Source organism: Rhea americana, unplaced genomic scaffold (assembly GCF_003343005.1).
Source record: "Rhea americana isolate MKP2758 unplaced genomic scaffold, rheAme1 scaffold_94, whole genome shotgun sequence".
Taxonomy (NCBI): domain Eukaryota; kingdom Metazoa; phylum Chordata; class Aves; order Rheiformes; family Rheidae; genus Rhea; species Rhea americana.
The window spans coordinates 367372-383463 of record NW_028187133.1 but is presented as its reverse complement, the minus strand read 5'-3'; the positions used below and the strand labels follow the sequence as shown (position 1 = coordinate 383463).

At 37.5% G+C, this 16092-nt stretch overlaps 1 protein-coding gene across 1 annotated transcript in view; it reads right to left on the bottom strand.

Moving 5' to 3' along the window:
* Positions 1-16092, bottom strand: part of EYS (EGF-like photoreceptor maintenance factor) — a gene marked incomplete at its 5' end in the record, with an annotated part of 393942 nt that overhangs the window by 25299 nt on the left and 352551 nt on the right. Inside the window, 3 exons of the mRNA XM_085324865.1 lie at positions 1649-1823; positions 6828-6972; positions 7167-7333. Coding sequence (XP_085180991.1) covers positions 1649-1823; positions 6828-6972; positions 7167-7333 — 487 coding nt within the window. The remainder of the gene's footprint in view (positions 1-1648; positions 1824-6827; positions 6973-7166; positions 7334-16092) is intronic.

Below are 16092 nucleotides of genomic sequence, written 5' to 3'. Positions count from 1 at the left end.
AAACTTTCTGTCATTATGCAAATGTGGCATCAAGTCAGACAAATTACCTTGTAGCAGTAAGGGATGGATTCAGCCATCCAGATTCAGGGACCTAAATTTAGATGCTCATTAGCTTCTCCTAGGTCCTGCATCACATCATTAGGTGGGTATCTCAGATACTGCAGGACATTGGCCTGTTWTGACCATCAGGCCAATCCAAACTATTGGTGATTTTTTAATATTTTTATTAAACGTATCACATTGGAATTGAAAGACATKGAGTAATGAAGGGGATCTCCTAATAAAAGTGAGGCAGAGGAAAACCAGAGTATTAAGGAAAAACAGTCTATCTTCAGACTAGAAGGCAAAAAGTGAGAAAGAAATTACAGCTGTAAGGAAATTAACTATTTTTAAACGAAGAGAACAACAGAATACTACAGAAGAAGTGTCCCATTAAATAAGTTGAATTGGATGAGAATTTCTTAAAGAGCAAATCCACTCAACAAAAGTAAAAATTCKTATTGACTGAAAACACAATTAAAAAGAAAAATGTCTTTTTCCCTTACAATCTATAAAAATATGTTCTTGCATTGAAAATTTAGTCTAATTTGGATCTAGTTTATAACTAAACTACAACAGCTCTCATTTTATGAGGCACCCCGTATTATATAAATATATCATTTAATGGCCTAAACCTATTACACAAATAGGTGTAAATAAATGAATGCAGGCGGGGAATCACATGGCAGGAAGCGAGTAATAATTAACTAATCTTTGCTGATCCTTTTAAAACCAGGAGTGCTCCTCAGCCAAAGTAATTCTGCCCCACCCCAACCACATATCCCATACGTAGGCCAGCTGAACAGCTCATATGATGAAATGAGCTAGTTTAGACAATTTTGGTATGAGATCCTTGCTAACCCACCTTGTTTTGTTTGAAATGGGTTAAGAAAAAGGCCTTACRTGAGCAAGTCAGCCAGCAGATTTGGAAAGGCAATGATGAATTAATGCTTGAGAATGGCGTGAAAAGTAACCAGGGAGGGTGGACTTGARAAACAGCAAAGCATCCACACACAACTGGGGGCATAAAGAACTGCATATRTTGGAGACTGAGCAAAAAATGGATGCATGCTAGGTAAGTGAGCTCCCAAGAATTTAAGTTGGCTCTGAATTTTAGGCATTCATTGTTTTACTCCAGGAAGGGATTCTCACATGAAAATACTTATTCTTATTTCCAGGAAACAAGAGGCCCCCCCTCTTTTTGGCCTCATTAGACATGTTCAGACATTAAGACAGTCAAGCTCTCAGCAGCTTTGGTATTTTGTTCTCTATTAGCTGGGCTGCTCACTTAGCTGTAAAAAGTATCTTTCTTCCCATGTATTTCATAGTAAGTCTGGGTGTCAGTGACATTAGTGTGAGCCAAGCTGGTCCAAGGTGGGATTTCTAGCAAAAGAACCCAAAACGAAGTGTCCTAAAATAATTTTAGTATTTTAGGTTTGATTTTATTAGTGTCATATTAAAATTCTCTGTGTAGAGACAACAGTTTCTTTTCCTTTCTGGTAAGATGAAATGTTTCTGGACACTTTTGTTATCAAGACATTGAATTACCAGGTTTATTAGTCTGGAGGTTAGTCTATATTTCAGTCTACAAAGATAATTTCATACTTACTAAACAGTAGAGCCACTTTCTATGCACTTCCCACCATTTCTGCATTTTATTAAACTGCATGGGGAACCTTTACATTGTCCAACACTACGACCAGCATTGGGGTGACCTTCTGGAGTCCCTGGTGATTTAAACTCCTGATTCTTGTCAGTGCGGACTTGAACATCAAAAATGCAACCTCCAAAGTAGAAAGGAAAAAGAAACGAAGTTTAAAATAGATACAGGAAGTCAAAACAAGCCAAACAACAAGATAATGCCACCCCACACCAGAACATCTTCAACAGCTGGAAAGCCGTACCATCTCAAAGAGCTAAAGGTATACTGGTTACTTTCTGTTCAGGCAAATGAGTGAATGATCACAGGGCGCTTTGTTTAACTCTAGGTCTAACAGTTGAAGTCACTCCTCGAGAWGCACACAGATAGTAGGGTCAGTGACTGAGGGCTGATGTAGGTGCAATTTTGTGGTTACACCACGTGCACCTGTGGGAACGCACGTACATCAGACAAAAGCAGTCAGAAAGAGAGAAAAAGGAGGACAATGGTCAAAAAGTCTGTTTAATGTAAAATAGATATCAATCTAGAGAATACTGATTAATAGAATGCAGGCAGGGAAGGTGGACTTGAACTTCTTTAAGCTGAAAAGGACCTCCTTTAGGGAAAGACTCCGATTCTCCTCTTCCTAAAGGAATGCTTCAGTCCCTGTTACATAAAGATCATACAGCACATGACCACAACATTTTAAAGAATGTGCACCTCTCGGCCATTGCTCTCAGGAAATATTTCAGAAGTTTCATCCATATTAGTACGCTAGACAGTGCCAGGGCCTGCTACCTGGTTGTGCAGCAACTGATCCAGTCTAGCCACATCTGTATCACTAAGCTGTCACTACCTTCCTGAACAGGGCAGCTGCATCGTGTCTACTGATTGTCAGTTACTACTGACAGGTTACTTTTCCCAGACCAAAAAGATGTAACGGACCATAGTGAGAATTTATCTGTAGAGGTGACTGAGTGTCAGTGTCCCCATCATACTCTGAAACTGTTTCATTTGCTGAGACACCAGTAGCCCAAGTGAAAAGAGGAGCCAAAGCTTCAGAGTGGAGCAGAGCTCAGTATGCTGTTTCCCTGTTCTCAGTAGGTAAGATAAGTATTATTTGTCCAGAGTGAGAAAATCATTTTTTCAGAGTAGCTTTACATATCCTAAAATATTGCTTACAATTTTACATTTTTCCCATGAGCCTTCAGTGGACACTTACGAGTTATTCGTTTTAGGATCTAGCTTTATTCATTAAGACATCTTATTCTAAGATAATACTATTTACATTAATTTACTCTTGACCAAATTATTCAAACTTACATATGTAAAAGTTGGACATAAAATAAATAGACCCTGTAATCTTTACATTTCTAAATACTGAGATAGGTATCTTCCTTTTAGCCCCAAGTTTCTGTTTTTTTTCCTTCATTCTTGGAATATAACCGCCATTAGATTATCAGACTACTCTGCTGAAGGTATACGAGATTTTCTCATTAAGACATAATTGATTTTGAACAAAATATAGTATCTATAACTTTCATAGGAAGATAACTATTTTAATTATAGTTAGAACAACTTTCTTAGGCAGGCTTTTTCCTTATTACATACAGCTTGTAGTTCTGTTTAAACTGCCACATAACTGGAAATTTAAAAACACATATTAAACAATTTAAAAATAACCTAGTTTGATGATTGTTTGCAATCTTCATATCATATCCTTTCCCTGCTTTTAACACTGTTAGTTTTAGCCCACCACACGCTCAGTAAATCCTAACTAGTGTTTCATTTGCTTATCAGAGGCAGATAAAGCATGTTCTGTTCTCCTGAGTCTTGCTAGAGTGCTAAGCAAAAGCAGCCCAGAGCCCTGTGCAAACGTCAGAAGGCACAGTGAGTACTCAAGAACTGGTAAAGTCATCATGGAAAATAAATTGGCATTTGTGGGAAAGGCTAGTTTAACTGTACCTGCATCACATCTAGGTTAGAAACAGTTCTTGCACACTTGTAAATACAGCATATGGTAAGTTCTAGACAGATTGTCTCGGCTTTATGAGTTCAGATGATTGTTTTTCAGTTAATTTTTGTATTTTATCTAATGCTGTTAGTGGGACACTGATAAGGACTCAGTCTACCAATTTGAACCTGTCATTTTGCAGGCTGGTAGTATGCAATCTTCTGCAGCTTCTGCAGCTAATGAACGAGCCTTCTTTCTGACCTGAATTCCCTCTGCTTTCCCAGTTCTGGGCCTCTTTTGAGAAGAGACTGCCAACTGTTCTCAATAGTGGAAAGGTTTTTCTAACACAGCCAGGTTTGCACTAGGAACTGAAAAGAAATTTCTGAATTAATTTCCATTTGTGAGTGAAACTCAGTTTGATCTCAAAGACCATATTTTGACATAAATTAGCTGAAACCAGACACCAACAAGACACTGACAGAGTATGTACTAACTTGCATTTTTAATTGTTTAGTGGATCCTTAGACACACTTAGTTTTCTGTCTGTAACTTTTTCACTTTAGTACTTTAATTTATAGGTTTYACTCCAGTCAAGCAGCACTCAAAAACCACCAAAGAGCTGTCAAAAAATGAATTAATAGAACTTCAGAGCTTGTAATAAAAAATAGAGCTTCATTATATGACTTTATTTTTTTCTGATATACCATTATCATGCAATATTTTTTCACAAATTTTACAGTAGTCCTCCTTACATGCTTGTAAGCATTTGGCATTAATTCAGCTAAGAAGTATAAGTAGCAAGCATTTTCAGGTAGAAGGACACAGAATGCAGCAAGAAACCTCTACATAGATAAGCTGTAGTCTATCTGAATACAGCACTGATTTCCACATTTCTAAAATGCTACCTGTCCTAAAGTGCTGTTTCTTTTTTTCCCAGTTTTTCTTGATTGTGAATATTGAGCAATTCCCCTTAAAAGAAAAAGTGGCCCACACAATAACTCCGCTCTGTGCTGCTCTCAGCTGTGATCCAAAGGACCAGGAGGCTTGAATGAATCGTACTAAACTGCGATGCAAGAGGCAACACTAATTAAAAGCTAACTCAGAAGTCAGTTTCTTATTGTTTCTGAGCATCTTCTGTGACATCTGTGTTGTAGGAACATAAAGGAAAGGAGTCTTTGCCCTGGCAGGCTTTCAATCTATTCCAGCTTATTATGAACTTTAACCACTATGCTAAAATTGTATCTATTTGGATCTCAACTGAGTTTTGAGTTTACCTTATTTTAAAAGTGACTGCAGAAGCTGAAAAATGCAATCCCTGACTCTCTCCATCAATTACTTCTATGGCTGGAGCCAGCACCCTGCTCTCATGGTAGCACAGAGCAGCAAACATCAGAATTTTCCGTCGGTTTTTCTTCCTAACACCAGACTCTGCCTGTTTGAGAGACGTGAGCTTTGGAGATTCAACTGTAACTTCTGCCTTTTTCCAAATCCAAAGTCACCATCTCATTTTGTGTAGGTGGGTCACACTGRTGAATTGTATAGACCTGACCATGAGCAGAAAGGTAGTTGGAAAGGTACGCCCCTTCAGACTGTTCATAATAAGCAGGTACAAGTCCGTCTCTGACCACATTACTTACTGCTCCCTAAATCCCACAATGACTTTTTATAGAAGCTGCAATTATGTTCTGTTAAGACCTCGGCATGCTCACAAAGCTCCCTAAATTAYCCTGTTACAGGACAATGAATACAGCACATTGCTTAGATGAACCATCTTAACACAATATCGCTTACAAAAGGCTCCTGTGATTCCACAAGGAGCTATGAACTCAGACACACTCAAAGTTCAGAGCACCTCAAACTCCACATGAACCTGGYTGCTTCATTTGAGCTCTACCTTAAGCAGTTTCTTCAGCTTCTCRTAGAGTCTTAAGAAAGTTTTCAAAACTGCTCAGGTACTATTTAACATTCTTCAACTTATCAAAAGAATCTTTAAGTGCTGATCAACTTTTCCTCAACTTTAAATATCTAATCTTTTGACAYCTTCTCTACTTCAGTACTTCTCTCTAACAACAGTGCTATTTGCCACTCATTTTTCACTAGATCCTAAACTATGCTGCTCTTTCTCTGGCTGTCCTGATAGAAACAAAGGAGGTTTCTACTTTGGTGCAGTCATAGAAGTGCAAGCATAACCTTGTCTTTACTGGGGCTTTCCTGTAGTTTATCCTGCACTATCACAAATCTTTAATTTTATCCAGGACCCAAAYAACTGATGTTACAATGATCTCCTCACCTGTTCATGTCTTGCTTTTGCAYCTTGCAGCTGATAGAGTTCCCCTACCTTTAAATCTTGATGAGATTGTCATCAAACAGATACAGCATCTTCTAAGCTGCTCATATATTTTGGAAGTAGTGCTCAGACGTTATAAGAAACTCCTCCTTTTTGCAATATACCATCAAGATATAACAATCTGAACATCCTAATAACAGATCTAAAACTTGTTCTGCCTTCCTAGTCCCTTCTCTGTTGTACTCTTAGCTCTGCTCTCTGTTCTTCTCACTCTCCTGCTTACTGCTTTGATAGAGGAGCAGTGGCCATGTGGAGATCAACAGAGAGACCTACAGGACAACCGATGGACAGAAATGCTGCTTTGGCTGGAAGAAGTCATGGTTCTCATGAAGCATTTCTATCATGAATGAAGAGATAAACTCTTCTTGAACTGAGTTAGCAAGTGTCAGCCCATGATGTTAGGAAAAAACTCCAGATATTAACATGTTGTAACTGAAAAGTAGCCTTCAGCATAAAAATTACTACCCAAACCAGCACTGATAGTAACAATGGCTATAATAGCTAAGAACTAGTTGAATGGAGAATCTAAACTACCTTCCCATAAAGAAAGGACACCCTTTTGGAATGATGCTGTAGAATAGACCAAGAAAGAAGAAATTATAAGGTCACATAGAACTTCCATTTTTTATCAGAAAGTATTAAAAATATTTAGCAAAGGCTTTGCTTGCAGCGGGTTTCATAGTCATCAAAGTGAAATAAGGAAAAAGCCACATATGAATCTCAGCCAAGCAGATTTTATTTTATTTTATTTTATTCTCAAAGATAATACTTTTATATCACTATTTCATAGCCATCTGAAACAATCTGATGCATGCTTTAACAGGAATGGGAAACAGTATAATATTTACCTTGAAAACTGTTCTTAAATCTGGATCCCTTTGGTAGGAGTTCTGGAGTGTACTCACGGTAGCCTCCTAAATAAAACTGACTGAAGACATTGAGTCCAACCAGTCTCCCAGGGGAAGTGACTGTTTTATTCTTCTGATCATCCACCTTTCAATAAAAACATTTATATTTGTTACAACAAAAGAAGTTACTCTATTTGRGAACTCTTAATAAAGGCAATCCTCCAAACTTATCTTAACAGGGAAACATAAAAATAAGCAGTTCTTAAACTTTTCATTCAAAAAGTGAAAAAGAAACACTTTTGTCTAAACATCATCCTTCTAAAGGAAATAATTTCTTACCTTCAGCCAGCCTTTTTGGAAAGATCTGCCAAGATGGATGACATGAATATTGAGTGTCAGATCAAGTGGTTTACTGATGATTGAGGCTGTGCCAGACCCTAGATTGTAGCTATACACCACTCTGCCATTGCGCAGACCTAATACTAAGAAATCATCTCCATTCAGACCTGGAAAGACAAAAGTACAAGATCTAGTGAATACTGAAGCACAAAATATCTCCAAATCTACTGAAAATATATCAGTTTAGGAAAATTTTAACCAGAAAGGTTTTAAAGTTTGATTTTTTTTTTTAGTATTCGGTTCAATCTGTAATAAAATTTCCAGTATTTCTGATGACTTAAACTAGCAACTKCAGAGGTTTTTAAACATATTTGCATGCTTTACGAAGAAAATTCTTTTTACCACTAAAACAGGTTGGTGACATGCACCAATCCTGTTGTGCCTGGTTGATTTAGAAGTCCTTGGCATTCACTCACCCTGCAATATGAATAAATTTCCAACTTCCTCCAAAAGCTAAATAATGCCTAAAAAAGGAAAAATTAAATTCTGAGTTACATATGCATGAGAGACTAGCTCATGGTTTAATTCTATTCCAGCACAGTTTCATGGCAGCCTCTTTTCCTTTTAAATTACAATAATAATCTCAGGATTTCCCCTGACCTATTACTTGTTCTTGGGAGGTTGTCTTAAGTGTACATAGTGTTTTACAAGTACCACGCTATAAAAAAGTCACATTTAAAGGAGTTTATGATATGTCCAATGTATAGCATATGAATAGGAATTAAAGGAACCCTAAGTATTTCTGGTTATGTGTCGAAGGAAATGGATTTTTGCACTGGAMTCTTTGAAGAGAAAACCGCTGGTCATGTAAGCAAAAGCAGAACCACTGAAAATTAGAGAAAACATGATCAATTTGTTTCTTCTTGCAAATTCAAGTCCTGCTCTCTCACATATCCTCTTAGTATGGTAAAAGAGCTGGAAGAGAAGAGCTGAAAAGGAAGAATGTTCTCAGTCTTGGATTAGGATATGTTGAAACTCAAAGAGATCTGAATTTCTTTTTTTAACTTTCCTGTGAACTCAGACAATTCAGTGCCCAATTTTATGCCTGTMAATTGTGCTTTATTTGATGTTTTCTTCTGTACTCATAAGGCTCTCCCATTTTCTATTCTTTTGGGGGAGAGTACTGTCTCTTCCTATTTGTTTGCACAGTGCCACATAGCGGTCCTGATTTCAGAAGTGTGTCTTGGTGTCACTATCTCTAGTGTACGTTGGAGTCTGCAAAAGATGAGGTGGGATTTTCCCTGAAACAGGCAATGATTTGTGTATCTCCTCCTCCCACTGACACTGTGAACRCTGCAGATTCATGACAAAAGCCGGCAACAGTCCTGTCACAGTCTCGTATGCTGTAAATGAACACACTGTATGAGCAAACAGAAGGAAAACAGTCGTCTGCCTTTTCTGTATAGATATTTGATATTTCTCTACAGATATTATTTAGATCCAGCATKAATATATATATATTAAGAAAAGACTATCCTGAAGATTTTTAATACATTGCCATTGTAGAAAACATACAACTACATTTAAGTTGAATAAAACTTAAACATTGTTCATTTTCATTACAGTGATTTTTTTCATGACTGTCAGTGCAATCTCACTATCCTCGGTTACGCTGGCACATTGCCACTGAAGGATTTCCAAACTGTAAAAACAGAAAGACTCTTCTCATTATTGAAGTTTCTATTTTCAACTGCATCCRTTATGTACTCATGTGATCCAACCTGCAAAACTGTGGTAGGAAAAACACAGACATAAAAAACATTATTTAAAATGCTGTCTAAGTTTTTAAAACATTTCYTTGGAAATGAAGTGCAGAGAAGAAACTCAACATTAGCAGCATTCTGAAAAAAAAAATCCTAAAGACAGCTTTTATAGTTGAGAGTTGATAATCATAGAAAGTAGTTAAGGAACAAATTCCAAAGCTTAAGTGAAGTGTTGCACAACCAGTAATTTTTTTTCAAGCAAAAAAATATCAGAACTTGTTGAAGTCAGTGGAAAGCCTACTGCTGATTCCAGTGGGGTTTGGATCATCTATTCAGGCAGGTTCCTCCTTTAGAAATGTAAAAGTTCTAATATCTAACTCATATCAGACACGGTGATAGTTTTAGCTAATTAAATTATATGTGCATTTTCATCTTAGTATAGSAGTATGGTTTATCTTTTATATATAAGTCATGTCAATCCAGCACCATGCTCATTCTGTAAGCATGGTGTATACATCGAATAACTGCCAGCATGAACATCGCAACCTTGTATTTTTATTGTAATGGTATTTCTTGCTCTATTTATAATTATCTTGAAAAATTAAATGATGGATGTTTTCTTTGTTATGGGAAAGTGAAGCACATGGAACCCATACAACTCAAGAAATGACACTATAYTGGGTCTGATGTAAAAAACAATATTAAATAGTGATCTGTATGAATGAGACAGCTTTTAACTTTTCTGTTTTCTTTTAACTCTTTCGTCTTACTCCTTGTCCATACCAAGGGAGGAAAGAAAAATAGGCTGTTGGGTAAACTTCAAATAAATCAGGCTACCGTAATGCATGTTACTTGTGTTCATTTCTGATTCGTTCATCTAAGGATTCAGTAAGGTTGAATTCTACCTGTTTTACAGTGTAGTTTTACACTGGCATATTTTTAAGGACTTATTTTTTTTCTAACATTAATGTAGCTGCAAATAGAATCAGATCCAGAATGTTTTAACATTTAAAGTTTCAAGGTTATAAATTAAGTGAGTTAATGACCTTAGCTATGAACATCGATGTGAGTTATTTCATAGAGTATATATTAACATACAAGACATATTTTKGGGGAAGCTCAGTTCCCCACTTTTTCTGCTTCTGTATCTGTTATTGGCTCTAAAATATTTGTCATTGAAGTTTCTCTGGTCAGAACAGTCCTATGTTTYYATTCTTTGAACTTTTCTCAAATGTTTAGCTTAGAATCAATTGCTTTGCACATTTGCAGCAACTACTTTGATTTCATTACAGCAGGTATTGCATATGCTGTCATCAGCAGAAATTCTTCAAAACAAAGATAATTTTAAGGGGGGAGGGAATCAAGATTTATCTCCAAGAGAGCAACAGAAAAAAAAACTTGGTATTAACCAGTTTAAGCTATTTTCACTATGTCTAATCTTTAAATCCCTAGCTTTCGAAAATGTACACTTTTATATATTTATCTTTTAAATGTCTCACATTGTAAGACTCCAGTTACACCCTTTAAGAATCACTTACACTGTGAGCAAATGTTTAGTCTGGATATACATAAATAATCTCACGCTTGAGTTGCAAACAGCACACTCAGYAGCACTTGAATTCAGTTAGGTGTATGCTCTTTGAAACCATCCATGCTTTAGTGCTTTTAATTTTGAAGACTTTCATATTCACAGTTTTTCTGTCTCCTGAAAAGAATTTATTTCCAGTCAAGGGAATTATGTAAGTTTTCTCCTTTGAGGCTTATATGGAGCTTCTAGATATCTAATAAAGTTTGCATAATGCAAGCAATCAACTGATTGATCATATAACGGAAAAGGTATTTCTATGTCTTTGTTTAATTATGTTCAATTCAAATAAAAAATTAAAAATATGTAACCAAAATTGCATGTTTCTTTTATAATACAATCAATACAAAATATAATASAGTCTATCAGATAATTTTAACCCTTACAATCAAGATAAATGACTAAACGATTAAAATACAGGGTTCTTGTAATAAACTAAAGCATCCATTTTACCCTCTCCCCATAAGGCTAGAGTACTAAGTTTTATTGTATTGTATGCACTCAGACCTGCACATTTGGCCAATGCTGGACCAAGGCATAGACTGAGTTTCACAGTCAAAGGCTTCCTCTTGAATCCAGTTCATGCACTGTCTTGCTCCACACCAGCACCTTTGCTGACTGCAGCTATGGTGAAGTCAAATAGGGTCTCTCAAGTCAGACTACTCCAAGATTTTCACATACTGAACAAATAAATCCRAAAGGTGACAGGCAGCACTGTTGTTATATACAAATGACAGTGCATCTTCTATTGCAGTATGGGAAACTGGGCAAAAAGCCCTTTATGGTCAAAGACTGTAACAGAGTTTGTGAATGAACATAGAAATGTTTTGTTAGTGCGTACTTCACTTTCAGTAGAGCACTATTGGAAAATAACCAGGAAATAACTGCACTGCTCTAGGTAGTAGTGTCAATAATGTGAAATTGCTATATCATAATSTAAACATGTTAGGGTGTAATATGCTAAGTAAGGCAGAGTTTGATATTTAATAATGATGTTATGCAATTGGAATTTCATATTTGGGATTCTGTCTAGTAACTCCTATTGTACATTTAAACAACAAGAGATAAGCACTTGGCTTCCAAAGATACAAGCTTATTTTACTAGGAAAAGAAATTAGAAATCAAAATTAGCAGCAATATGACAACTTAGGGTACAAAGAGATGTGAGGAGTCAGATAAAAGATCTTAGAGAAAAACAATTCATWCAATTTTTTTCTGATATTGATTTATTTTTACTGAATTCTGAATTGCAGAATGGTTGAGGTTGGAAGGGACCTCTGGAGAGCATCTAGTCCAACCTCCACACTCAGCAGGGTCACCTACAGCATGTTAGACAGGGTTGCATCCAGGCAGGTTTTGAATATCTCCAGAGAAGGAGACTCCACAACCTCTCTGGGCAACCTGTGCCAGTGCTCCGTCACTCTCACAGGGAAGAAATTCCCCCTCACGGTCAGGTGGAACTTCGTGTGCTTCAGTTTCTGCCCATTGCTTCTTGTCCTGTCACACAGGACAACTGAAGAGAGTTTGACCTCCTCCCCTTGACACCCTCCCTTCAGGTACTTGTACACATTGATAAGATCCCCCCTCAGTCTTCTCTTCCCCAGGCTGAAGAGGCCCAGCTCTCGCAGCCCTTCCTCAGAGGGCAGGTGCTCCAGCCCTCTCATCGTCTTTGTAGCCCTACGCTGGACTCTCCCTAGTAGCTCCATGTCTCTCTTGTCCTGGGGAGCCCAGAACTGGACACAGGACGTGAGATGAGGCCTCCCCAGGGCTGAGTAGAGGGGCAGGATCACCTCCCTCCACCTGCTGGCAACACTCTTCCTAATGCACCCCAGGATTTAAGATCTTTTTCTCTCTAAAATGGTTTTGCTCTATATAAATGATTTTTTAAAAAAGGGACWTTGTGCTAATGGCAATGGTTGCAGTTACCCTGGAAATAACAAAAATCCAGGACGGGTGAAACATCAAGTGAATCACATCTCATACAGAGAGTTGCAACTTTGGGCCTGGTTTGTGAGAACAGGGGATTTTTTCTAGTATTCCATTCCAAGCCAGAAGTCAGCCACAGACCTGAGACCTAAAGAAAGGCATGTATCTGCTGTGATAAGGCGAAATGAAGTGTCCTGTTCTTCTGATTATGGCGAGAGGTTCAATATTAAGTTACATGAGATATTAGAACACCGACGACTTCTGATTTACAAACTTTGTGGGAGTAAGGGGGAGAAGATGTTCTTTATGTTTTAGAAATCATTTGATAGTGGCTCACRAAAGGTTAACCACAGCATTAATTCAGCTCAAATACCGCAGGAGAATTAGTGTGAGAGTCTAACTGACTCAAGGATTGCAATCCAAAAATAATAATAGAAAAAACGGCAGAGGCGCGGAAGCCAGCTGTGTGGAACCCGGCAGCTGAGAATGGCGTCTACGCGTTTTCTTCCTTTGTCGGCGATTCGGACGAGTGATTCAAAGAAGAGGGGAGGTAACTAGGACACTATAAGTGAACGCTAGCTAAGAGAAATCAGATGAAATGAAGTAAGGGTAAAATGTTGCTGGAATATTAAAAATACCTCCTTAAACAAGATCTTACTGGCTGTGAAAAATCTCAAACTCCTCCTGGTGACAGCGTTATGGCTTAGTATTTGGAAGTAACTTGTTCAAGCAATAGCACAGCATCTCTTCTCCGCGAAATAAGCGTGAGAGCTCTTCACTTGATAAGAGATCCTGCTCTCTGGAATTGAAAGGAGTGTTGTTTAGTCTCCCCAACCATTTAACTTTAAATGAAAACAATTAAAACTGCTGCACAGCAATTTGCCTGGCACCTCGTTTTTTTCTGTCTTGCTAACAGCTGGTGTTCTGCTGCTGCTATGATGCATGATTTGATATGCAACTGCAGAAATGTATTTTTATTGCACGACAGCATTTATGAGCAAAAATATACAAAATAATGAAAGCCAGATTTCCTCTTGACAACACTATAATGAGCCCAGAATGCTGCTTTTCTGGTTAATAAAAATGACACCATAAGACATCAAATAAGAATTGTTTTAAACTCAGTTCTGCTAAATACTTCATAATGACTTTGACATTACAATGTACATTTTGCAGGCAGGCCTTTTTGAAACAGACTTCAGCAGAAAGAGAGTGAGTCAGTCCTTTCTATATGTTTATGTTTTTTAAAAAAGTTTTTCTTACTATAACTGAACAAAAATAAAAATTTAGGCTATTTTTCACCACTGATTTTTTTCACTGATATGAATGATTTCATATTTTTATTTCTTCTATGCTGAACAAAGACAATGGATAAATTAGTGTAATTTGTGTTTGGTTAAGTCTCCCACAATTTCTGTACTGACAGTTTAAAGTTCAGTTTGTAGAGTTGCAGAAATTTGTCTGAATGTTGTGGTTCATTCTTGTCATTGAAAAGAATGTTCTGAAGATTACTTAATGTTTGTATTATGAAAGAAACAAGCGTTATTATTAAAGCGGAATGATGGGGACACTGGTTTCTGAAAGCTACTTTCTGAGTGACTAGATGGAAATGTTTTGGTGATGACAACTCCAAGCTCCACTTCTAATTGTTTAGCTGAAAAAGAGAGACAAACTTTCCTCCATCCATAATGATAAATAATTAGTAAGTGAAAGGAAAAGCTACTCAAGAGTGAACTGAGGAAAAGGGAAACTGGTGACTGTCATGGAAAGAAAATACAGTACCAGTGCTGTTAGCCCAGTATGCAGTTAAAATAGTGTTAATATAGTTCAATGAGCAGTATCAACCAGGCCAGATCAAGTTTTGTTCAAGTTCAGAAAAAAAAAAAAAAAAAAAAAATAGAAGTCTGATTCACAAAACTTGCATCTTTTAAATTACAGATCTACAGAAGCAGAGTAAACTTCTGAGTTTAAATACACTTACACAGGTTTAATTCTCAGCCTTGTACCGGGGTAAATTGTACAATCAACTAGATAAATTAAGTAAATCAGCCTGTGGCTGTTTGTCCATGTGCTGCACCAAGGTATCTTGGCACACCCAGGTACAATTGATCTGCTGAGTTGCGCTAACTAAATTTGACAGGATCTTCAGAAATGAAAAGTGAAAAGCTTTACGCTATTACAGATATGTGAAATGTCAACTGTCAAGCCATCCTAAGCTAACACGTTTCAGTTTGCATTGCAATGGATTACTAATTAATTTGTATTGCAATGGATTAATAGCACATTCACAGTCTGCTACTGAGTGTTAGCTGGAGGGCAGTTACTTCCAGCTATTATTTTTTTAAGTTTTTAAACAGATGCTAGCTTGATCATATACAAGTGACTAATGACAACTGAGTGACTATCCACTACCTGGGAAATCATATTTAAACCAGAGGGAATTTCCTACTGTCTTGTGAGCATGTCTTATTTCTGTGACTTTGCTAAACTCAGTGAGACATTTCAGTAGATAGGGATTTCAGAGAAAGAAATACACATGTTTTGGCATCTGGTTTTACACTAGAAAATAACTCTCTTGGGTCCACCACAGGGAGAAAGGAGATGAAGCCCCAGAGAGCACAGGAACTTATGTACAGAAGTTCAACAGAAAAAAAAGACCTAAAAATATCAAACATATTAACATAGTAAAGTAAAGATAGCCTTCCTCCTACTGCTGTGAGGTAATGGACTTGTTTTATGCACTCTATATGTAACAACAGAAGGCCTCCCCAAAACTTATTTTTTAATAATGTATCAGAATCTTAAAACTACAAATAATAACTACTCCCTCTTTCATTTTCCTGAAGTACTAATTTTCTGATGCTGTTCAACAGAAGCTTAGGGATCCCATATGTACTGGGCCATATCTGCCAAACTCGCAATATTTTGGATATGGCAAAGCATCTAGTGGGGCAGTAGACACATTTATGTACCTACATCATTATCCTACTGTGATGGGTTTAAATCTAAAGACACATCACTAAATCTCAATACCAGACTTCAACAGTCCCATACAACAACCCCAGATTCCAAAGTTAGCTCATGTTCTAACTGCAGAAACAAATATGATATAAATAAGTAACACGTTTCCAATGATCTATTACATACAAAGTAGTTTCTACCCTGACTACTACATGTCTGCATGAACATTTCAGGAATTATTTCTGTTTTCATGCATATTGTGGGTGCCATGTTGACAGTAACGCTAAGACAGACAGAACGCAAGTACTGTTTCCAGATTACCCCACTGGAACGCTGAGGCTACGTCACCTGCCGCAGCGGGGCGCTGTGCAGAGACACCTAAGATATTATTAAAATCTTAGGGCAAATGTTATAATTAGGCTTGTATATACTGCTTCTTAGCTGCCTTAAAGGGACTAAGTTGCACGCTCTGCTATAGAGCTTCTAGCATGACTTATTGATAGCTAGCTGGGGTTGGTCCAGAGAGACCTGGACAGGCTGGAGARYTGRGCAGAGAGGAACCTCATGAGGTTCAACAAAGGCAAGTGCAGGGTCCTGCACCTAGGGAAAAATGACCCTAGGCACCAGGACAAGCTGGGGGCTGACCTGCTGGAGAGCAGCTCTGCAGAGAAGGACCTGGAAGTGCTGCTGG